This window comes from Hoplias malabaricus, chromosome 10 (genome assembly GCF_029633855.1).
Source record: "Hoplias malabaricus isolate fHopMal1 chromosome 10, fHopMal1.hap1, whole genome shotgun sequence".
NCBI classification, from domain to species: domain Eukaryota; kingdom Metazoa; phylum Chordata; class Actinopteri; order Characiformes; family Erythrinidae; genus Hoplias; species Hoplias malabaricus.
Genome location: NC_089809.1, coordinates 23,608,701 through 23,633,310, shown reverse-complemented (window position 1 = coordinate 23,633,310; position 24,610 = coordinate 23,608,701). Strand labels below are relative to the sequence as shown.

Sequence of the window (24,610 nt, the reverse complement as noted above, 5' to 3'; positions counted from 1 at the left end):
GAGACATTGACATGCATGTTTTTTTGAACAACGCTGAAGTTTTCTCAGGTTATGCCATACATCAGTCATACATATTCAACAGTTATTCCTGGACTTGATCTACATGGACTGTGGATTCCTTGAATTGTTTCAGTTTTATGTGCTATAGATTGTGAAAGATCTAAATACTTTGCAATCCCACACTGAGAAGTGGTGAGTTATGACTCCTCTTTGCTTGTAGAGACTTGGATGCGCCTTGTGTCACACCTGTCTCTGTGGACGCCTCGCTTTCTCCATCACTTCAGGCCGCATTACCACTCGAGTCTGTGAATGACTCTGGGGACTTCAGTTCCCATGGTTCAACGGATGGTCACATGACTCCATCAACCAATGGGAACTCTTTGAGTTTTAACTTACAGCTGTTCTGTATTTAACATAATCATTCACTTACTATATAAACCCAGGCTTTTGCAGCTGCCACTTGCGAAGTATTGCGAACCTTTTGTTACTTACTGAGCGAACCTTGTTTATGAAAGCCAACCCGTGTATGACCATTTCTTACGTTTCTCTTGACTCTGTGTTTTTGGATCCGGGCTGCTATTGTTTAGTACGTTGTGTATTTGACCTCAGCCTGTACCTCACTATTCTTTGGATTGCCCTTTTTGCTGTGAAGACTTTCTCTTTACGGTGTGCTTTGCACGTAAACATCTCTGAAGTAAATCTGTTCCTGCTAAAAACCCGCGAGCGTCTCTGTTGTTTACAAAGCCTGACACCTTGCATATATCGTCACTGTCCAATGAAAATTATGTATCTCCAAAAAAATAACAGCTTTACAGGAGAAGGAAAAAACATTATATTAAAATGGAAGCCAATGTAAAAAAGATTTTATTCCAAGTAATTTTGCATAATTATACAATGACAATTGGGGGAGGGTCAACTTACTCTTCAGGTCATAATGGGAAACCAGTACAGTGCAGGCGCATGCTTCAGTAAACTGAAGTTATACAATCCAGAGACTTGCTAGGCTGTAATGTCTGCAGTATATTAATGATTAAATGCAAACTCTCTTTTAGTGAATCACGTTAAGTGAAACAAGGTTTTATTTTTATTTTTTTACATTTTAACCAATGTGCCTCAGCCATGTACTTCAAGCTTATATATCAATGTATCAATGTATTGATTCACTGTAGTAAAACAGATCACAGGAGCAACTACTTCACTACTACAGCCACCAGATTATGAACGTTTCATGTTCTTGTTCAAATTGAAATGGTGCATACATTACATTGAGCTTGTAGTAGATGATGGCTCTTGATTAGTTTTATACATTTCTGCTTATGTTGTGCAGAAAATACAATCCACATAAACAATAAACCTGACTTATTTGACTGTTCTGTTCCACATTAACACCCAATACTATAATACTGTAATACTGCAATACTGTATCTAAATATGGTCATGCCAATAAAGCTTATTGAATTGAACACCCAACGAAGTTACGTTCAAAGTGCCTAACAAAATGAATCTTCAGCCTTAAACTTGTGTCGCCTGTGCAGGATTTAATGTGGAACGGTAAAATTGAACAATCTAACATGTTTATGTGAGTGATTTACTGAAGACAAGAACGTGTTTTTAAAAAGCTAGCTAGCTATTTACGCATAAATCCTTCTCTGATATGTACAAGTGTTACCTTAATGAGGAGGTGCTACCTTAGTGAGGCAGGCAGAGAATAGGTTAAACTTAAATAATAGTATGATCCGGTGTAGGGATGTTTGAAATCATTATATTTTCATTGTATTTCAAGACATGAATATTGTACATGTATTGTAACATTTAGCATTATAGATTTTTTTCTCATTTGCCAGTCAGATTAATTTTGTGCATTGGAATTTATTATGTGACAGAAATTTACAACTCATTTCATATTAACACACACCACACCACTTTATGAAGATAGATTTGTCTTCCTTATATTCAGTTTCAGCAGTGGTTATGTGAGATGTGTTTTAATATATTTGTGTGTGTGTGTCTCTGTGTCTGTCTGTCTGCCTGCCTGTCTATCTGTCTGTGTGGCCTGAATGTGGTCCAACAAGTCTTGCAGTGTGTTATAATATATTTTTTGTAGGTGTTATAGCATTATGTGTATTTGTGTGTGTGGCAAAAAGGAAGGTGAAGAGTTTCTTCCTCCTTCTCTCACACAAGTGCTACTAGAATTTAATTTATTCTTTATATTCAATTATGTAATATGCATCTGAGTGGAAAACATGTTTTCATATAATTACATGCATATTATAACATTCTTTTATCATTTTGCTGTGAAATTGTTCATGTAACTGAGCATGTTTATATGTGAATGTGTAGGCTGTTTCTCCAGGGAGACCTTTTTCCATGCTGCGCTGTAAGCCTATTTATGTCCTACAGATACACATGACCACATCTCCCTTAAACACACACACACGCGCGCACGCACACCCACACACCCACACACACAAAACACATTTATATGCATGCATACATACACCCACACATAAACATACATACATACAAACATCTATGTCTTTCTCATCACCACTATTCAGTAATTACTTATACAGATGATGTAGGCCTGGAAATGGTCTAAAACATATCAATAAAAAAGCAAATATAAAACAGTAAAATGTGTGCAATTTTCTGTAATTATAGTGTAACATTTGCACACTAATGTTCTTATGTTATTATGTCTGACTGATTTCATGAGTATATTGTGCTGCTCTACAAACAGTTCTCTGATATTAAAACTTTTTTACACAATCTGACTAAATCAACTGGTTTTCCACAGACATTCAGTCCAGCATTTGCTCTTGGTATCAGTCTAAAATCAGAGCTAGCTGAGCTAGCTAGCTAGTTGTACATGAGAATTTGGAGGAAAAAAATGGAAAAAACATTCTTAACTTTTAATGGTTGATATCAAAATATGTTTTCCAAGTAATTGTGTACCATATTGGTCCATTCATCACAGAAGTTTTACACAATGCAAAGAATATATTTACAAACAATTTTCCACATTATATGTATAAAAAATAATAAAAACAAACAGATTTTTGTTTCAATATAATGCTGCATTCGACTAATGCCATTAACTGGGAAATACCAATATTCTGACTTGTAAATTGCACCTGAACAGTGAACAAAGTCATATTTACCACGGGTAAACTTGGGATTCTAGATGATACATGAGTTTATGAGATGTGATGTACTGTATATCGTGACCTTTTACCTATTCCCCGGAAGAAAATGGCAAATATGCATTTGAATCGTCACATTATGTGTGTTTTCTGTGGATAAAAATCAAATATGATCAGATTTGTTATTACTCAAAAAGAGTCTATTTGTTATTTAATTATGAATCACTTTTTTGGGACATGTTGTATACAGACGGTGGATCTACAACCATGCACAGTGAAGTTATATTTATTACTTAAACTTCTGGTATATACAACCTTCTGATGAGTACCTGAATGCAACATTGGTATTATTAGTCAGTACAGGAAAAAAGCACCAATGCTCTTTTATTTTATGCTCTTTTAAATTATTTTCTCTCTCTCTCTCTCTCTCTCTCTCTCTCTCTCTCTCTCTCTCTCTCTCTCTCTCTTTCTCTCTCTCTCTCCTCTCTCACTCTCTCTCTCTCTCTCTCTCTCTCTCTCTCTCTCTCTACCCAGCTGTATGGAGAATACAGGGAACATCTGGGTAATTTTGCAAGGCGGGAGGCTACACGTCTTCTCGCTGAGAGGCAATCACACAAACATGGCACCCGGAGAGGCTTCGGCCGGGCAAATCGCGGTCCTTTGGAAACAGGACCCATGACCTCAGGGTTCAGCCACTCCTCCTCAGTAAACAAGCCCCACCCCCATTCAAAATGTCAAGGTGAGGCTAATCTCAGACACAGAGGCTATGCCCACAAGTTGATGGAGTGTCTGATATATTTGGTGCACTCACTGTCAAGATTCTACCAGTTGCGTTCTAGTCACTGTCTGCAAATCTGTGTATATGCACTTCTTTGTATCATTTTGAACAGGATCTGCTACTGGTATGATGTAAATCACCACCTTCTACATGTCATGCCAAAATAGCAGATTTGTGATTGGTCCTTTTGCGTGTCAATCAATTTTTTCTTTTTTTTGGCAAAAGTTACCAGTCTCCCTAGAGAGTCTGGCAATTTGAGACTAAGGTGAGGCAGACAGTGCTGCATGTGGGAGCTGCTTCTGCTAAGGAATAACCTTCACTGCGCATTTCCTAAGCACTCTTATACGGTTCATTAAAAAAATATATATTTCAGCATTCTCCTCCAAACTTATTGTGCTCTCCAGTAGGACTGTGCTGGCAGCCATTTAACAGACGCAGTGTGTGGCTGCACATGTCTCAGAGGATTCATGTGCTAGTTCTAACCATCCCAGGCTGGTAGCATCACAGGACTGGATGAATCTTAGAATGAAGGTGGAAAAGGCTATAAATAAATTGTGGACAAAATTGATTTAAAACTAAAGTGCTTCTTTTGTTTTACACCAATGCTCTTTGGTTAAAGTAGCCTACAATCCATGGAAGCTTATTTCCAAGAATTAATATTGTGCTTTCTGCATGTTAAATCAAACATCTGCTGCAAATCATGTTGAATTGTTAATTAATAACATAGAGTTGTTAATTAATATCATATAGAACCATGACACAAATAAGCATACTGTCAAAATTAAGCAAAATTGGCAAAATTTCTTTGCAAAGCTGAAATGCGAAGCTGTAGTGAAAACATAACCTTGTGAAACTTATCAGACACAAAACATTAACTTTTTGGTGCATTTACTTTTGGTGTAAGAGGAAAATTGCAACCATTTTAATTTTTTCCCAACTTTAAACATAGTGAGATCAGCCTGAACTTAAATATTGGCGATGTAATGAAGACTGTCTAAAGCGTGTTGGTGGGTAATATTTCTGCAGACTGTCTTGGACGGATTCAGAGGTATATAGTGACAAAACTCGGGGAGGACTGGCTGTTCTTGGTTCTGCTGGGCCTCACCATGGCTTTGGTCAGCTGGAGTATGGACTACGCTAGCGCTAAGAGCCTACAAGGTAGTATACTGATATTAGCAACAAGATATATAAGAAAGTTGCTCAAGCTAAGCCTCTGTCTCTGTCTTTCTTAGCGTATAAATGGATATATGCAGAGCTGAAAGATAATGTACCACTTCAATATCTGGCCTGGGTCGCCTATCCCATAGTACTCATAGTATTCTCTTCTCTCTTCTGTCACCTGGTCGCACCCCAAGCTATAGGTGCGTATTACTTTCTCTGAGTTTTTATTTTTGTTTTTTTTTTACAATTTTCTTTTTTTTTCTAATGGGCACTAATGACCTTTTTTGTGAGTTTATGAACTAACAAATGACAAATTTATATTTCTTGTTTAATACACTCTTATAAATTGAAAGTGAATGGGCAGGGACAAACTGCTGTAAAATATTGGGATCCTTGCAAATCAATTTATTCATTACATAACAAAAAAATAAATAAAATAAGATAATAATTTTCAAATGTGTGGCATGGTAGTGCAGCAGGTAGTGTTGCAGTCACACAGTTCCAGGGACCTGGGGTTGTGGGTTCAAGTCCTACTCAGGGTGACTGTCTTGTGAGGAGTTTAGTGTGGTCTCTCTGTGTCCACGTGGGTTTCCTCTGAGTGCTCTGATTTAAAATTGTATTGGAATATACAAATTTAAAACAACAACAACAATAATAATAATTTAAATTCACAAATGTGGAAAAAATATTTGTAATGTATAGAAATAATTTTTAAATGTGTAAAAAAGATTTGTATTTGTAAATCAAATGTTATGAATGTGTGAAATCATTTGGTTTTCCACCAAAAGAACTCTGGTTCTTAAACCGGTTCCGTTCCTGATTCTTGAAAGTTGGTTCTTTCCAGTGAACCGCCGCAGTTCACAGCGTCAGAGCCAAAGAAAAAACTGTTAGAGTCATGATAGGGTCATTTATTCTTTGTTTACTGTGGAGTCAGACCAGCGTGAGATATAATACTGTGTAAATATTGTGAAAAATTCAGAGTCGTCCTGCTGAGCTTGAGAACAGCAGAGAAACGTAACCAAGAGCCATGGCTCTGACAAATGCTCATGGCATCGCACCTAACAGCACCAGTATTCCTGACTACCCTCTAAACGTGTAGAAACGCAGCAGTTCACTGGAAAAAAACAAGGTTTCAAGGGTCAGGAACAGAATCCGTTCAAGACCTGTAGTTCATTTGGTGGAAAAGCACTATGGTTGACAGCAACAAATCAAGTGTCCTCAGACAATTGGTGTCCTCAGTTCCCAAATGCTTATTGAGTGTTGTTTAGAGGAAAGGTGATGTAACACAGTGGTAAACATGCTCCTGTCCCAACTCTTTTGGAACGTGTTGCAGGCCTCAAATTCAAAATGAGTGAATATTTGCAAAAAACAATAAATATCTTGTCTTTGTAGTGTATTTAATTGAATATAGGTTGAAAAGGATTTGCAAATCATCGTATTCTGTTTTTATTTATCTTTTACACAACATCCCAACTTAATTGGAATTGGGGTTGTACTTCTTGTGCATGTAATTTGTATCTGTGGGGTGAATACCAACCCACATACCGACCTGCGAAACAAAACAATTCAATTTGATTTTTGCGGTTGTTTTTTTAGTGGCCTTCTTATGTCTGTAAATATAAAACAGTCATTCTGAATTTGTGCTACAGCCTACATAGAGTGCAGAGATTTTAAGTCCTCCTGCTTCTTGATGATCTCAAACAAACAAAACACACATGTAGAAATAAGAGTATTGAATATGGCAGGACTGAGAACAGATCAGAATGCGAAAGAGTGCTTCTGCTCTTCACTCCTGGGTGACTGGGCTAAACTCTGCTGTTGGCTGAGACAGGTGCTGTAATATTTTGATCAAAGCATGTCACAAATATTTCACTAAGACCCCAGGGAACTGTCTTAACTTGTGAAAAATTATAAGATGTCCTCTTTAAGCAAAGCTGTAAAGAAGGGAAAAAAAATTCTTAAATGTTAGTGTAGTTGTATGTCTTTAGATCAACAAATTGAAAAGGGCTCACATAAATCAGTCATGTATTCCTTGTCACCTTTTTCATTTTTGAGTTTTTTTTTCTTCTCATTTACATTTCCTGTAGGTTCTGGGATCCCTGAGTTGAAGACCATTCTACGAGGTGTGGTGTTGAAGGAGTATTTGACTCTGAAAGCATTTGTGGCGAAAGTCATTGGCCTGACCGCTAGCTTGGGCAGTGGCATGCCTCTGGGAAAGGAGGTGGATGTCCTCTAAAGATCTACAAGTCTCAGAAAATGATATGTGTACCTTTAAAGTGTTCAAGTATCCCCAGAATCAAAACACATCATGAGGATAATAATTCAACTGTAGTCCTGAATTATAACTATCCTGTCTCATGGAGGCTGTATTAGCCTAGTTCTCAGTGTGTTAATTATATATGTCAGAATTCCATTGACACCATAAGTAAATAAAATAATGTGAGTGTGCATCCTGTAACTCAAAACCCATATCCTAAAGTATATCATAATATAGCATAAAGAAATGTATGATGTAAAGAAATGTTTAATTTTTCTGAAAAATGCCTGGGAAAATGGGACTATCAAAAGATGGCCAAAAATCATATTCAAATCAAACCTGTTGAACTATGTAAAATCCGTGTTATATTTTATCCCTCATCAGTCCCACTTTCCTCTACTTATTCCTAATTTAAAGCACTGCCAGTTTCATCCCTGATTGTGTTTTTTTTTTTTTTTTTGTTCCAAGGGCCCTTTCGTCCACATTGCCAGTATCTGTGCTGCTGTGCTGAGCAAAGTCATGTCCATCTTCACTGGGGTGTATGAGGTAAAACTGCCAGCAGTCCTTCAATGGCGGTATGTGCTTGTGGCTGAGAACGGAACTGCCCTGGCATGAGCCTTTTACATCAGCATGTTTATGCTAGCTCATTGTGTAATAGTTGCCCATAGTGCTGATCTAGAATCAGATTGGAACTCAACCTTCACTACTTTTTTTTATTTTATTTTCAACCTGGAGGTGCAAACTAATTTGTGATGATAATCTATTACATCTCTTTTATTTTTAAAGTGTAACTCACATGAGGGTTTTTGTTGCTTTTAGTCCCTAAAGTATCAGTTTATGTTCTATATAGCATGAGGAAGAATATGACATAGTGTCCTTTAAATAACTGCTCCTCTAGAGGTCAAAAGTCTGGTCTCAGATCAGTAATTAAGGGCAATGATACTATTCATAATATTGTACTTAACACAATATAAATGTCTGACAAACTGTCTATCTTTGTCTTTCTGTTTGTTTAATGTAATTTCAAGCATTTTAGCTGGTATTTATTCCTTATTGAATCAGTTTTCTTTTTCTCTTCCCACCTGTCCTGTCATCTTTATCTCTTTTTCTCTGCTTCACATATTCTCTGTCCATACTTGTCCTATTTTTTTGGCTACATGTATTAATAGTATTGTTTGGCATGAGTATTAACTGTCTTCCCTCCCTTGATTGTGTGTGTGTGTGTGTGTGTGTGTGTTTATGTTTGTGGGTGGATTTGTCTATGCTCTTTCCTTAACCCCGCCCAGAATAGTGCCCATGTTCAGGACCTGCTGGTGTGTGCGTGTGCAGTGGGAGTGGGCACCTGTTTCGCTGCCCCTGTGGGAGGCAAGTAGAATCTGATTTAATCAGTGCATGTTGCACACACTCTCTCTCTACTAAGAAAGTAAAAGAGAGGGTAGTGAAGTTAAATATGTTTCCCCCACACCCCTCCACTCTACTCTGCTTTTAAATTTGAGTCCCAGGTCCAACCTAATGTTGGGTGTCCCTAATAACAATGTTTAAGAAGAAATTAGGTCATGGGTTCTTTTGTAAGGCAGGATTTCCTGAATTAGCCAGATGTGAACCCCATTCAAGGCATATTTATATTGGACAACACTCACTTTTGGGCTAATGGCCCCCAGACAGCAAGAAGACAGCAGATAAAGGTTGGTCCACTGAGGGAAAATTTGGAGGTGCATTGGTTTTTGCACAGCATTTTCTGGGTGGACCACTGCTGGTTAAATAGAGTTTTAAATAAAATTCTAGCATTTTCCATTCATTGTCCAGTTTACATACTTTTGCTTCATTAATCTTTCATGTTTTTCTTTGTAAATTAGTAAATAATTATATTACAACACAGTTTTAACATTCTCAACCTAATCATTTTATTTCAGACTTACTCATTAATGTTTCTTTCATAGTTGTTGATAATATTTTCATTCATCCATTCATTCATTGTCTGTAACCGCTTATCCAGTTCAGGGTCACGGTGGGTCCGGAGCCTACCCGGAATCACAGGGCGCAAGGCAGGAACACACCCTGGAGGGGGCACCAGTCCTTCACTGGGCAACACACGCACACACAAACAAACATTTTGTCACACACTCACACCTATGGACACTTTTGAGTAGCCAATTCACCTACCAAAGTGTGTTTTTGGACCATGGGAGAAAACCAGAGCACCCGGAGGAAACATATGCAGACATGGGGAGAACACACCAACTCCTCACAGACAGTCACCCGGACCAGGACTTGAACCCACAGCCTCAAGGCCCCTGGAGCTGTGACTGTGTTGTGCCTTTTTTCTATGGTGTTGTGGTGCGGGTGATGAAGAAGAATCTCTGCCAGAAACGGTCTAGAATTTTAAATACATTTTAATTTCACAAAAGAACAGCATCCTACCAGCCATAAGGGCTTGGAGAGAACCAGCCAGTTCTATACGTCTCTCCATTCATCTCTATTCATCTCTCTCCCTTCAGTCCTTCACTACTCACTTATATAGGTTGGTTTGTGTCTACATAAGGTAAATGGTATAGCTTTTGTTTACATCATTTCCAGTTTTGGAAAATGATATGTCATTTGAATATACGTCAACTGCTGCGCTACGGTGCTGCCCTGTTGATAATATTTGTATTAGTTTATTTTTCAGAATAAAAGTTTATTTAAAGTCTCATCAAAGAGATTAAAAGCTAGTAAACATTGTACATAGGACAGTAATCTGAGTGGTCCCATGGTGGACCAGCAATGACTTACAGTTAGTGGTGTGCTGACATTTTTAAGCCAGTGGACCGATACTGTCCGGACAGGTTTTTAAGTTAGCTAAAATTAGCTTTTTTAAAATATTAATCTACCTTCTGTCCAAAAGCTTAACCCTGACTGCTATATAGGCTATAATGTCTGAATGTTGGTCCAAAATAATGTTATCTATAAGCATATATTAGAAAATGCCAGAAGCAAATTTGAACACGTTAAGTTAGCTAATATGAAAGCTAGCACGGTATGTGAGTCTATGTCTTTGCTAGGTCCATACTAAATAAATAAAATAATGCATACATATAATACTACAGAGCAAGATTCGTTTCAAAGAGAACTCATATCTTCTGGTATGTGAATGATTATCTTATTATTATATCTTCATCAGTATAATATGATTTTAACATCTGTGATCTATCAAAGACACTTGTACCAGGGCTAAACATTTATTAACTTTGTGTGTTTTGCATGTGATTATTTATTTATGTATTTATTTTTGGCCTTTCAGTTATAACCAAACCTTAGGTTTACTATCACACGATTCGTACCATTCTATCTCTCATACCGAAGCACTGTATTCTAAGAATGAATAGGTACAGCCAGTATGCTATTGTGTTTTTGTTTACTGGCATTAGGAACACATTTTTTTATACTGGCCCTTGTGGAGACACAGTTATTATGGACAGCTAATGTAAAGTTGCTGGGAGTTGTGCTGTATATACTGAGCTGTATGCAGAGCTACATAGGACTTGGTTTTGCTTCTCTATGTTTGCTCCTAACCTCCTGATTTGCTGTACCCACATCTCTGGTATGATTTATTCACTTCACTTATTGTTTTCCCACTGTTCCCCTCTTTCCTCATTCCTTTTATTCTTTTCTTTCATCCCAACTCTCTCTCTCTCTCTCTCTCTCTCTCTCTCTCTCTCTCTCTCTCTCTCTCTCTCTCTTCCTATCTATCTTTCCTTTATTCTTTTATATCTTTTATTTCTTCTCTTCTACTCCTACCCACACAATGGCCTTGGTGTGTCATTCCTGAACCTCATGCATCCCTTCATCTCCGTACCCTCCCTCACCTCTCTTCACCCCCACCCCCTTTCTCTCTCTTTCTCTCTCTCTCTCTCTCTCTCTCTCTCTCTCTCTCTCTCTGTCTCTCTCTCTCTCACTCTCTCTCTCTCAGTAGAACCCCTATGGTTACACTGATATTCTGACAGTGGGGTGTGCTGTAGGGGTCGGCTGCTGTTTCGGAACTCCTCTTGGAGGTAAAATACAATTTCCCTCCCTTTATTTATCTTCCTCTTCACATTTTCCCTTTTCTTTCTTATGGTATAAATCCATTCCCCCAGTCATTTTACGTTTGAATTGTTCCATAATCAGTTCACAGACAAAGTGCGTGCTATAGGCAAAAGAGCTGGTATGAAAATACACGTAATAACCACCATTACACGAGCCACTGAGATTTGTAACCATAGCTTTTATTTTTGTCTTCCAATGCAGCTTATATCTTTCTCTCTCTCTCTCTCTCTCTCTCTCTCTCTCTCTCTCTCTCTCTCTCTCTCTCTCTCTCACTCACTCTCTCTCACACATTTTCTTACTCACTTCTTCCCTTTGCCGTTCTCTCTTGCTTCCTCCTTTTCTCCTTCTTTACTTCTTTCTTTCTTTCTTTCTTTCTTTCTTTCTTTCTTTCTTTCTTTCTTTCTTTCTTTCTTTCTTTCTTCTTTCTTTGTTTGTTTCTGTCTGTTTGTTTTTTTGTTTTCTTTCTTTCTCCTGCTGTCTGTCCAATCTGTGTCTCTCTGTCTCTGTCTCTCTCACTGTTGTTCTTTCTTGCTTTATGTCTGCCTCTCTCTCTCATGCTCTCTCTGTCTGTTTCTCTCTCCCTTGCGCTCTGTCTGCCTCTTTCTCTGCCCCCCCCCCCTCTCTCTTTCTATCCCCGGCAGGCGTGTTGTTCAGTATTGAGGTCACGTCCACATATTTTGCAGTGAGGAATTACTGGAGAGGATACTTCGCTGCCACCTTCAGTGCCTTTATATTCAGAGTGCTCTCTGTGTGGAACAAAGACTCTGGTTAGACACACACACACACACAAACTCAAACTGTTTTAATAGAGCAATATAAATGCATGTCCCATGCACATGCTAATCTCATTGTATGTATATTACTCACAGTTCAGTGAGGGGATGAATTGTTTTATTTGATGGTGAGATTTGCTGTTTTCTCTTTTCCCACAGTCACTATAACCGCTCTGTTTCGCACAAATTTCCGTATGGACTTCCCATTCGACCTGCAGGAGCTGCCGGCATTTGCCGTGATTGGGTGTGTTGGTAGACACTGCATTTTTTGCACATACTGCACTGTTGAAGTTATAAAGAGAAGGAGTATATATATTTCAGTTTCTGAAGAATTACAGCGAACATTGCTGCAGGGGCTTTTGTTGAAGGACACAAGGAATATGTTTGTGTGTGTGTGTGTGTGTGTGTGTGTGTGTGTGTGCGCGTGTGTGTGTTTAAGAAATGCCTTTGAACAATCCTGTGTTTCTCTATTACACAGGATCTCGTGTGGATTTCTGGGAGCTTTTTTCGTGTATCTGAACAGACAAGTGGTTTTGTTCATGAGAAGGCCAACTGCCCTCACCCGTTTCCTCATGAAACAGTGCGTGACTAATACTCCTTTCCAGATTACGTACAACCTATAGAAATATATACACTTTATGTCCAAAGATTTATAGACACCCGTTATAGTTCCGTTACTTTCAGGTGCACACTGAGGAGCATGTGATGAGTTGGTGTGTCATTTGTGATCCAAAACAAATCATGAAACATCACTACTTGACCTTACTGCGTTCTTGTGGATGGATGAAATCAAATACACAAAGTAATGTTCCATCATCTAATGTAAACCTTCCTCAGAAGATTCAAAGCTATTACTGTAAGACGGGAGACAAATTCCTTATTAATACCTTTAATTTCAGCAGGAATGATGGATGATCATTTTGGCCATATAGTGCAGTGGTTCTCAAACTGTGACACGTGTACCACTGGTGGTACATGTAGCAGCAATAGGGGTACCCGAGATGACCTTGAAAAAAATATTATTTAATAAAAAAATTAATAACTGAAAATCTGAAACTGAAAGAAGTTCATGAGTAAACTGCATAAGGTTTCACAGTTTTCATAATTAAGCTCAGTTAAAGTACTACATGGGCTATGAATAAACGGTAGTTTAGTCTGTGAGTGAAGGGCTGTGCAGCTTTTCCCCACTAAATCTAGGGGCTAAATCTAGATGTAAATATTAAGAATAGTTGGTTTTGTTTGATAATAAGTGGCACTTGGTCTAAAAAAGTATGAGAACCACTGATATAGCGTATCTCACAATTATGATTTCTATGTATTTGCGGTAGCTGTAATATTTAATTATGATCTGATTACTTGTTGGAATTGTTTATTCCCTTATGACACTTATTAATATCTTGATATAACACACTTACAACAGTGTTTTTGTTTGTTTGTTTTAGCCGGCTGATTTACCCTGGTGTGGTGACATTGATTATTGCCACTTTCACGTTTCCTCCAGGCTTTGGCCAGTTTATGGCTGGTGAGGTATGTTCCCCAAATCTGCTCTCACTCTCACTGTAGGCAGGGAAATTTTAATTAATTCAGCTTCTTACACCAAGCCCATATATATGAATGTAAGAGGACTTTTTACCTTCACCTGTCCAGTACTGGTGCATGGTACAATGTTTATTCATATTTAGTCACTGATCCATGGTTAAACAGTATTATGTCTATCAGTGTAATATTGGATTTATAGCAAGGATCTTAAGTAAAATTTTGTGCCCCATTTATTAGTGGGTACACACTCTATATATATTGTTGCTAGTGCTGGACATGTCCACTCTTTTCAAACTTTCAGAAATGGATAGTGTACTGTATAACCATTGCACCACTCATGGAAGAGTGAAGGCTGTACATCACACTGTGTCTGACAACTTAAAGACACAGTCAGTCAGAAACAAAGCGGAAACAAGTGAATTAGTATTTCACATCATTAATACTATTAAACAGATACAAGAACTACTTCACTGTTTGTTTATTAATATCCTTAAAATAAAACTACAACATTAGTTTCAGGTGAATTTACTGGGTTATTTTTAACAGTTAGCAAATATACATTTAATGTTGGGGTAAATACAATGACTTATCTTAAAATGAACATATTATTACAACCCTACTCACTACTGATTTGTAATATATGGTGCTTCCTAAATATGTATAATCATATATATGCATAAAAACAATCAAATAAAATATGTGAGATGTGTTTTAAAATGTTGATCAGAAGATTATCCAATCTCTATTAGTAAAGTGAAAGAGATATATATGAATGGCCCTGTCTTTGTCTTCTCCTTTCTGGTGTATAGCTGATGCCAAGGGAATGTATCAATTCTCTGTTTGATAATTTCACCTGGACAAAGATTTTGACCACTACAGCACCCTCTGGCCTGGGGCGTTCTGCCGTGTGGCTCCATCCACATGTCAGCGTCTTCATCATCCTCCTCCTCTTTTTCATCATGAAGGTATATATTTCTTACTGGTAAAAGGAAGCACATCTTATATCAGCAGTTTTACTCTGACACTCACATAAGGCTCTACAAATTGAACACTTCATAGGCACAGTTGACTTTGAGCTCCTAACACCCTTGCCAATATGCCACTCTACCGGCAAAGTTTAGAACAGATGGAATCGCAGTTTGTTTGGTGATGATATTTTGTGCATTTATCTGAGGAAAGTTAAAAACATGCACTTACAGCTTTCAGAAGTGTTCTGTCATATTGACTTACAAAATAGGTAAATACATTCTAAGCATTATATCAGAATACTAAAACACATCATGTCTTATTGCTTCTTTTTCCCACCATTTTATTTCTCTGTGACATAGTTTTGGATGTCTGCAGTATCTACGACAATGCCTATCCCTTCCGGTGCCTTCATGCCCGTCTTTATATTGGGTCTGTAAGTTTTAATATGGCTAGCTGTTTTCAGATAATTTCCATTTAGTATTATGATGATTGATATGAGACATGAAAGGAGTCAGAGTCCTCTACTGACTATATTTTAATGATACAATGTGATCACTGCTGCCATTTAAACCAAAGAAATTTTCCAGAATACCGAGAAGGTCTTGTCTCCCATGGTTAATTTTGCTATATCTATCAAATGCTCAGAAGAGTTCACCTAAAAGAGTCAGTAGCACTCGTACAGATAAACTAAAAGGAACTTTTAGAAGCATACCCAAGAGCAGAGGTGTCATAGTGTGGTGAAAAATGTTACTAGGGCCCCAAGTGGGGGGAGGGCCCTTGAGGAGTCTGGAATTGTATTTTCCTTTAAATGTTAATATCATTTAAAGATCACAATAAATGTTGCTAACTAATGTAAATTTCATGTTTTGGGTAAATAAATCAGTTTACTGATGCATTGAATTGTGTGTCCGAGCCTACATATAGTGTCTGAGGACAGGCACCCTCACCCCTTGCACAAAATGGTTTAGTCTGCCTTCACTGGGCTTTTTAACTTTTAACTAGGTGCATTTAACTTAGCGTTTGTTTGTGCTACAGAACATGATGCCCAAGAAAGCTAAACCCGGTTTTCAGAAAATAAATTTTTGGCAGGACCAAAAAAAAAAAAAAAGAAAGGAAGGCAACGGCTAACAAACTTCTTTCCCAAGAACGTTGAGCCCAAATGTGAAAGCAAATAGCCTACATTAAATTAACTCCTGTGGTTATAAAATGCTTAAATACCACCGCCGATTGTCAGTGCTAAAAACTGCATAACACAAAAGTTGGGGTGTTGTGGTTGAGTGGAGCCCATAGGCACTGCATAGAGCCAAGAATTTGGTCCTCCGTCCCTGCATATGACAACTGGCAAAACATGAATATAGACCAAGATAAACAAAGCAACAGCAATGAAAGCTACACATTCAGATGAGCTATAGTTAAAAATACATTTACTTAAATGTAAATAATGCATTTGAGCCATATATATATATATGTATATATATATATATATATATATATATATATATATATATGTAGTATCAACAGCAATTATTATCCTAATTACATCATAATTATAATGTAACAATAATTATCATCCTATTACAATATTTTTTGCTAATACCATGCTCTAGTTTAGCTAATCTTAGAACTTTTTTACAGTTTTGCCACTACTGAGCTGGGATTTTTGTCTGCCCCATACTTTGATGCAAAATTGTTTCAGCTTCAGTAATATTATAAAAGTAAACCCACTCTCCAGTTCCTTTCCTCCATTCCTTAACCTAACAATTCTGAATAATTTACTGCTAAGGCTATTTTCAGTGTTTTTACTTTGCTTGACTGAGGATGCAGAATTTATAAGTGACTGTGATTGGATGAGATGTGTGTCAGTCAAAATTTTGCAAATATTCAGTTGTAAGCTGAGTGTATCTTTACATATGTACTGTACTGAACACATTACAGTTCAATTTAATGCATGGTTAATTATTACTGTTGCCATTTTATCCTGTAGGAGCTGCATTTGGTCGGCTGGTTGGAGAGATCATGGCCACTCTCTTTCCTAATGGAATTCTTTTTGATGGGATCGTTTACCGAATCCTTCCTGGAGGTTATGCTGTGATTGGTCAGCAAACATTTTTGTCTGTCCTGCCTCATCTCATCATTTCCGCATATGGTTTACAGTTTTTCAGTGTGTGTGTGTGTGTGTGTGTGTGTGTGTGTGTGTGTGTGTGTGTTTGATGTTCCTCATGTGGTTTTCTTTGTTTGTTTATCTGTTCCCTTGTCATGTACATTTATGTGTAGGTGCTGCAGCGATGACTGGTGCAGTGACACACACAGTATCCACTGCAGTCATATGTTTTGAGCTGACAGGGCAGATCTCTCACATCCTCCCCATGATGGTGGCTGTGATCCTGGCAAATATGGTGGCACAGGGTCTGCAGCCATCTCTCTATGACTCCATCATCCAGGTCAAAAAGCTTCCTTACCTGCCTGAGCTTGGCTTCGGACATATCAGGTAACATTCTGAGATTACAGGTTGGACTAGCACTGACCAGTGTAGTTTCATAGCTTCTGCTCACACAGATGTTCAGAATTACAGAATACTGGCAGAATTTCCACCCTACCTTATGAGGAATTGGTGAATCATTTTGTTTGGTTATTTTGATAATCCCCTGCAGTTTATCTATAGAGATCTAATGCTTATCAAATGTGTTACAAATAGTTTTAAGTTTTGTGTTGAAGTTTTAGTTAGGATTATGTTTGATTATAGGACCAAGTGAACTAAGAGTTGCCCTGCTTTTTGTCAAAATAATTACGTTTATTTGAAAATTGTTTTATTTTACACTAAATGAAGCACTGTAAAAAATGAAGGCTGGCTCATCTGTTTAAACAATTAGCACTTCTTAATGAAATAAAACATGGGTGGCACGGTGGCGCAGCAGGTAGTGTTGCAGTCACACAGCTCCAGGGACCTGGAGGTTGTGGGTTTGATTCCCGCTCCGGGTGACTGTCTGTGAGGAGTTGGTGTGAGTGAACGCCGTGTCCGCGTGCTCTGGTTTCCTCCCACAGTCCAAAATCACACGTAGGTAGGTGGATTGGCGACTCAAAAGTGTGTGTGTCTGTGTTGCCCTGTGAAGGACTGGCGCCCCCTCCAGGGTGTATTCCTGCCTTGCGCCCAATGATTCCAGGTAGGCTCTGGACCCACCGCAACCCTGAACTGGATAAGCAGTTACAGATAATGAATGAATGAAATAAAACAATATATCAAAACAAGTTAATTTTATCTGAACTCAATATTCGCAATATTCCTAGGGCTATCCTGAATACCACTTTTTGGGCTTCGGCCTTTCAGCAGGGATATTTGGTGAATATTCTGAGAGTGGGGTAGTGTATATTTCTGTCGTTAACAAAATCCACTTCCGGCCACTGTTTTAATATTCCTCTCTCCCTCTCTGCCCCGTGGCTCAAAGTGCAGCTTCGTTTGCTACCTACGCTTGCTGCCAACTAGCTCGCTAGCTAAGGGCAAAGAGTATTCAAATTTAACTAATTGAAGTGGATGTGCTCTAATTTCAGGCACAAAGCCAACAAAATGAACTGTGGCGTCGCTCGCTTTGTTGTAGGTGTGTGGTTTTAGTATGTTCGGCTGTTTTATATGACTTGAGTTTTAGGCTTCATTTGCACAAATACTTTTATGTTGATGAGCCTGAGTAAGGGTGGAGTGGGGAGAGCACTGTTTTTACTGCTGGAGCCCGAATGTGGTGGAGCATTGCATTAATCGATAATCACATTTATCCAAAAATACCAGAATCTCAAAATTAGAAACCAAATACATACCCAATAAATATCTGAATACCCAAATATTTGGGGCCAGCCCTATTGTTCAGAAAATCAACTCTCAGCACCAGCTGTAAAATTAAAGCTACACTTTGGCTCTCAGCATGGCTCTGCTCACTGAGTCGTTTGCTAACTCCATACACAGGGCCACTAACGGCTCAGAGTGTACACAAATAAACCAGCGCTTCTTGGAGGTGTTCTAATTTGAGGTGTAAAGCTGACAAAATAAACTGTAGCTTTGCCATACTTTGTTTTAGGTAGGTTGCTGTTGCGTGTTAGGCTGTTTTAGGCTTTGTTCTAGACTTGTATGTTGACACGGCTGAATACATGTAGGATGGAAGGTTGCCTTTATCACCACACTTATCCAAAAAAACAAATATCTTGATCTCAAAATTATAAACCAAATACCCACCCAACGAATTTATATATTTAGGCCAGCCCTAATTATTGCCTTAAATTTCTCTATGTGATGGGTTTAAATGTCCTCTTAATAACTTTGTATTTTTGTCCCTAGCATTGTACTTGACATTTATATTTTACAGTTAATTAAATACATTAATGTTCTTGTAAAGTAGCAGTTGATAAGTCACTCAAAAATGTTACCAGAAGTCCCTGGTCATATTAACTTTAATAATACTGTGTTATAATAAATTATTTCCAAAACATTGTCAATAAAAGATTGAAAAGAATTTAAGTCTTTTACCACCTACAGAACTTAACAGTGAAAACCTTTAGGGAACCTAGTGAATGTCAGTCTGTGTAGGGCAAGGCTAGAAGCTACTGTTGAATGTATGTGACCTTCAAGCCCTACTTCAGCACTGCCGGAGAAACCATCATGGAACTGTGCTCAACAGAGATGTTGACGGAAAGACAATGGAGATATGTGCTGAGGTCAGATATGTCCATATTTCAGCTTGTATTCTGGAAAAGAAAATATATGTGAAATATATCACTGCAAATTATGAGAGATCCACACAGTTCTCAGGGACAGGTGCAAAAGCCAGCATCTATTAAGGAATTGGGGGTACATTACTGCATCATGGGTGACTGGCAATCATTGATGTGGAGGTGTATTAATAGGGATTCTGGAGAGACATATGCTGCCAAAAGGAGGCAATTTTTCATGAAGAAGTTTGTGGTTATTTCAGCAACACAATGCAATGTACCATTCTACACATGCTAGAAAAGCTCTGTTTCATAGACACAGATTGTGTATGCTTGAGTGGCCTGCCTGATGGCCATATTTGTGTCCTATGGCACATCATTAAGAAACAGACAAAAGTGACAATGGAGTGTTAAACATCCAATGGCTTGTATCTAGCAAGAATGGGCATGTTTATATTAACAAAATACAATCAGTTTGGTCAATGAAAACATTGGAAATATGTTCTTTGCCCTTTCGTCCAATGGATGGTTCTATTAAAATCTTTTATTAATAATTAATAAATTGTTGCTGTAGTTTTTGATTTGTTTGCTCTGTCCCCTTACAGTAAGTATAATATCTTTGTGGAGGACATCATGGTGAGGAAGGTTAAGTTTGTGTCTCCTCAGTCCACCTACAGAGAGCTCATCCACCTTCTGGATTCCAGTACCCTCAAAACATTTCCACTTGTGGATTCTAAAGGTCTGTATCTCATGTCTATAGAATTACTTCAGTACTTATTGAAATTCACCACATCATAACAGTATGGGAAGTGGGAAGTCAGGTCTTCTTTGAAAAAATATAGAACAACTTTTAACAGCGTTTAACAATTCAAAGCAGACACTGTGTCATAGGGCACGTTTTGGTCTTTATAGAAAACTTTGCCCAGATGTGGTGAAAGGAGTAAAAGATGACAAAGTTATGTCAAAGTGAACCATATTGCTTTATATGGCTGTGGTCTGAGTTGAACTTGTGTGTTCATCCACCATACTGTAGTTGGTATGTGCATATTTATGTCATGAAATTACTGTTAAAGCTACCCTTATGCTGATGTATAATAAAGTGCCCTCATGATTTTCTTTCCAGAGTCAATGATCTTACTGGGCTCTATAGAGAGGTGTGAACTCCAAGCTTCATGTGACTGGTGGCTGTCAGCAGAAAGACGCGTTCATGACCAAGGCCAGGGAATGCCAAGTCCAGGGTCAGTGGTGAACTGGGAGGAGACTTTCACATTTATAGATGAAGGAGAACAAGATGAGAACAAAGAGAAGGTGAGACCGAACAAGGCTCAAACTCCAAAAGTACAAATCATTACAATTCATAGTTACCATTAATGAATAAACAATTCATATTGTGTTTGTCATAGCAAAACCTTGTATCTGCAAAGTTGTAACTTTATGAGAAAAACATTATTTTGTTGTACATTAATGTTCTTCCTAGTAAATATATATTAAAAACCAAGTTTGAAAATGATTATATCATAACAATATGCTTTTTAGCATCTTGTTTGAATAATCACTTTCCACTTAATTGAGTTCTCATCAATGATACTTCTATCAAAAAACAGAAGTTTTTATTTGCAGAATAATACAACATCTGAGGGGAAAAATGGCCCATTGGCTTTTTCTAAATCTGAAGGAGTCTCCACCAATAACATGCCATCTGGTGAGTCTGACTTGAGCAAGCTTTTTAGTATTGTTATGTTACAAATGTTCTGTATTATAATATGTATTTTTAAGAAAAAAAGGACAAGGTTATCTGTAATCATTATACAAGTCTGACTGGTCTGTCTGATCATCATACATGCTGTTTCTGCTAATCCTACACTAGTGGGGTTTGCAGAGTAGAACCTATATTTATATTGGAGGTTTTAAAAAGACGTGTGACTGATATCCAGTAACTGAATGGGCACAGGTACCCTAAAGTCCATGAGGAGCGCACTTCATAGCCTGTTCTCCACTTCGTCCTCTTCAGAGCCGACTGAATCACAGGTATGTGTCGTGCATGGAGGTAAACAAAGGTTTAAAAAGTGATGAAATGCAATGTCAGCAAAATGGACTGCGCATTAGCTCTCTGACTCAGAGCCTTTAAAGGATGTTAGACTCCGACACCTGAGTGACACTGATACATTGCGATCTCTCAAATGGCAGTGCCAACAATTGGTGGCCTATTTTATTATGGATATAGCAAACGTTTCCCTCAGATTGCTTATGTTTTCTTGTACTTACTGGCAGTCAGCATTATTGTACATGGTAACACTAGGTGGAGACAAATTCCCCTGTATTCTAGTGCTGCATATTCAGCAGTAGCTCTGTCTTATTTTGGCTTTAGCAGCATTTCTAGGCCATTGAAGAACCCTCTGAGTAAGCAGTTCACACCAGCAGATGGCATCAGGCACTCTGTACTTATAGCTTCTAAGCAGAATGAAAAATTCAGGTGCTTATTTTTAGAGTGAATTATGAAGCAGCCTTAAAAATGTGCTGTTATTTCCTCTCTCTCTCTCTCTCTCTCTCTCTCTCTCTCTCTCTCTCTCTCTCTCTCTGTCTCCCTTTCTTTCTGTAAAACCTAGCATATTATGACATTCTCTCTTGCTTTCAGGCTCTCCCCCTCTCTAAAACTATGAAGCCCCGAGACTTAAACTCACAAGTAATTCTCTCTCTCTCTCTCTCTCTCTCTCTCTCTCTCTCTCTCTACATAAATCTTGATATCTTTTCATGTAACAACTATCTCTGTCTCTTCTTTAGGACACCTTACCCCCTGTAACAGCTGTAACAGAGAGCATGACTCCAGATGAGGTAAACAGAATGAAGATTACAGAAGTTTAATTCAGTACAAACACTCTTTACAACTTTATCAGCCATATGTGGATTGCAGTCAGTCAATGTTTATCATCACTGAAATCTGATTGCCCTGTGCAGATTAAAGCTTGGGAGGAGGCTGAGATGGATAAGCCGGTTGACATTGATCAGATTCGCATTGATCCCTCCCCATTTCAACTGGTGGAAAGAACATCGCTCCATAAGGTAGATGCAGTCTTTTAAACCACTTAGGGTTTTTAGCTGGAATACAGATATAGACATTTGTAAAAGAAAAAGAACCGTTTATAGTTCAAACCAATCAACACAACATATATTATTGATCTTTAACATTACTCTTTTACTGACTGTGGCAGCCCAGTGAGCTCTGACATACTGGAGGACCTTCATTTAACTGACTTGACCTGATTTAAAATAATCAATGAAAAGACATTGGTCCAGTTTCCATGTAAATATTGTTATCTATCCAGATAACATCAGATACATTCCAGCCATAAAAATAGGTTTCCATGTTCTAAATTGCCATCTTGTTCACAACATATTCACTCATATTCTTTAAACATGATTGTGCTCAGTGGGAGAAGTTTCCAACTCCTACCCTGTAAATTCCAAGCTCAGCACAATATGTGTATTCCATACTCTACACTCCTGAGTAATGAGGCATTTTTAGTTAAATAATATGATGAGTTGAGACTTATAGATTAGGGGAAAACAGAAAAGAATTGCCAGGACTGGGATTAGTAATGGCGTTGTGTTTGGATATATTTTATGCAATTAATAGGAATGGGTTGAACTTGGAAATGTTGAAATTGAGAAAGTCTTTTATGTTCTTTTTTAAAATTTGCCCATTTTGAATTTGATGCCAGCAACATGTTCCAAAAATGTTGGGACAGGTGCATGTTTACCATTGTGTTGCATCACTATTTTTTTCTAACACTCTCTATGCGTTTGGGAACTGCGGAGATCAGTTGCTCTACTTTTGAAAGTGAATTGTTTTCAGATCCTTGGTTATTATAGAATTGCAACAGCTTAACAGCTCGATGTCTCTGATATTGTGTTTATTGTTTCATAATGCACCAGTTGTTTTCAGTGGATGACAGGTCTTGGCTTGGATAGCTCCTTGATTCTTTTACTAAGGAGCTAAACTGTTGTAATCTATGCAGAATGTGGATCGGCCTTGTCTTACTGAACAGAAGACTGAAATGCGGCATCTTACTCCAAAACCTGTATATATCATTCACCATTAACAGTGCTTTCCCAGATGTGCATGTCACCCATGCCATGTGCACTAAAGTCCTCTCATACCATTATGAATGCTGGCTTTTGGACTGTGCACCTAAATTGAGACAAATGATCCCTCTCCTCGTTAGCCCAAGTCTGTTTTAAAGGAGCTTGGGCATAAAAATAACACATCCGAGTTTCTGGATCCTGTTTATATATGTCCAATGAAAAACATCTCCCAAAAAATAAAATATCTCCCAAAATAATAACCTTACAGGAAAAGGAGAAAAAACTTTTTAGCTTTCAATGCAAGTCCATGTAAAAGGCTTTTGAATTCAAGGCTATTGAATTATTGATTTATAAAATTGTTACACAATGTGAAGGAAAGCTGCTGTATATAAATTAACTTATACAGTGCAGATGCATGTTTTTAATTGGACAGTGACAGTCTGTCTTTTTCTTTGCATTTGATGAGTATTAACATGCATTCTGGATGTAGTGACAAACTGTTTTCATAGACAGTGGTTTTGTGAAGGGTTTCTGAACCAATGCAGTGATATCCGCTATTACAACATGCCTGTTTTAGTTCAGGGCCTAAAGATCACAGCCAGTTAATACTGTTTTTTGGGCATTGTTCCGTGCATATATTGATTTCTTCAGATTCTCTGAAATCTTTAATGATATTATGTTTTGTACAACCAGGGGGCAGCACGGTGTCCCTGTGTCCATGTGGGTTTCCTCTGGGTGCTGCTGTTTCCTTCCACTGTCCAAAAACACATATTGGCAGGTGGATTGGCGACTCAGAGGTGTCCATGTGTTTGTGTTTGTGAGTGTGTGTGTGTGTGTGTATCTCCCTGTGGGGGAATGGCTTCCCCTATGGGGTGTGTTCCTGCCTTGCCCCAAGTGATTCAGAGTAGGCTCCAGACCCACCACAACTCTGACCTGATCATTACTTCTGAAAGAATCATCATTACTTCTGAAATAATCAGACTCCCTGAGACACTCTGTTTAAACCCAATCATATCACTGGTCTATTGACAGTTAATCTCATTTTATTTTTTTGTTGTATTTTGCATTATACAATTTGACTGGTCCTTTGTTCAACGTCCTAAATCTTTTGGAACGTGTTGCTGGTATCACATTCCATCCATCCATCCAT

General features: G+C 38.1%; 1 protein-coding gene across 1 annotated transcript in view; it reads left to right on the top strand.

The window, feature by feature from the left end:
• Positions 1 to 24,610, top strand: part of clcn1b (chloride channel, voltage-sensitive 1b) — a 36,072-nt gene that overhangs the window by 10,170 nt on the left and 1,292 nt on the right. The window contains exons 2-21 of the mRNA XM_066683505.1: positions 3,678 to 3,882; positions 4,948 to 5,079; positions 5,154 to 5,282; positions 7,170 to 7,303; positions 7,808 to 7,885; positions 8,626 to 8,704; positions 12,046 to 12,171; positions 12,337 to 12,421; positions 12,656 to 12,757; positions 13,620 to 13,704; positions 14,526 to 14,681; positions 15,045 to 15,114; positions 16,670 to 16,780; positions 16,960 to 17,173; positions 19,983 to 20,116; positions 20,501 to 20,685; positions 20,998 to 21,079; positions 21,329 to 21,405; positions 22,159 to 22,209; positions 22,333 to 22,437. Of these exons, the coding sequence (XP_066539602.1) occupies positions 3,678 to 3,882; positions 4,948 to 5,079; positions 5,154 to 5,282; positions 7,170 to 7,303; positions 7,808 to 7,885; positions 8,626 to 8,704; positions 12,046 to 12,171; positions 12,337 to 12,421; positions 12,656 to 12,757; positions 13,620 to 13,704; positions 14,526 to 14,681; positions 15,045 to 15,114; positions 16,670 to 16,780; positions 16,960 to 17,173; positions 19,983 to 20,116; positions 20,501 to 20,685; positions 20,998 to 21,079; positions 21,329 to 21,405; positions 22,159 to 22,209; positions 22,333 to 22,437 (2,340 nt within the window). The remainder of the gene's footprint in view (positions 1 to 3,677; positions 3,883 to 4,947; positions 5,080 to 5,153; positions 5,283 to 7,169; positions 7,304 to 7,807; positions 7,886 to 8,625; positions 8,705 to 12,045; positions 12,172 to 12,336; positions 12,422 to 12,655; positions 12,758 to 13,619; positions 13,705 to 14,525; positions 14,682 to 15,044; positions 15,115 to 16,669; positions 16,781 to 16,959; positions 17,174 to 19,982; positions 20,117 to 20,500; positions 20,686 to 20,997; positions 21,080 to 21,328; positions 21,406 to 22,158; positions 22,210 to 22,332; positions 22,438 to 24,610) is intronic.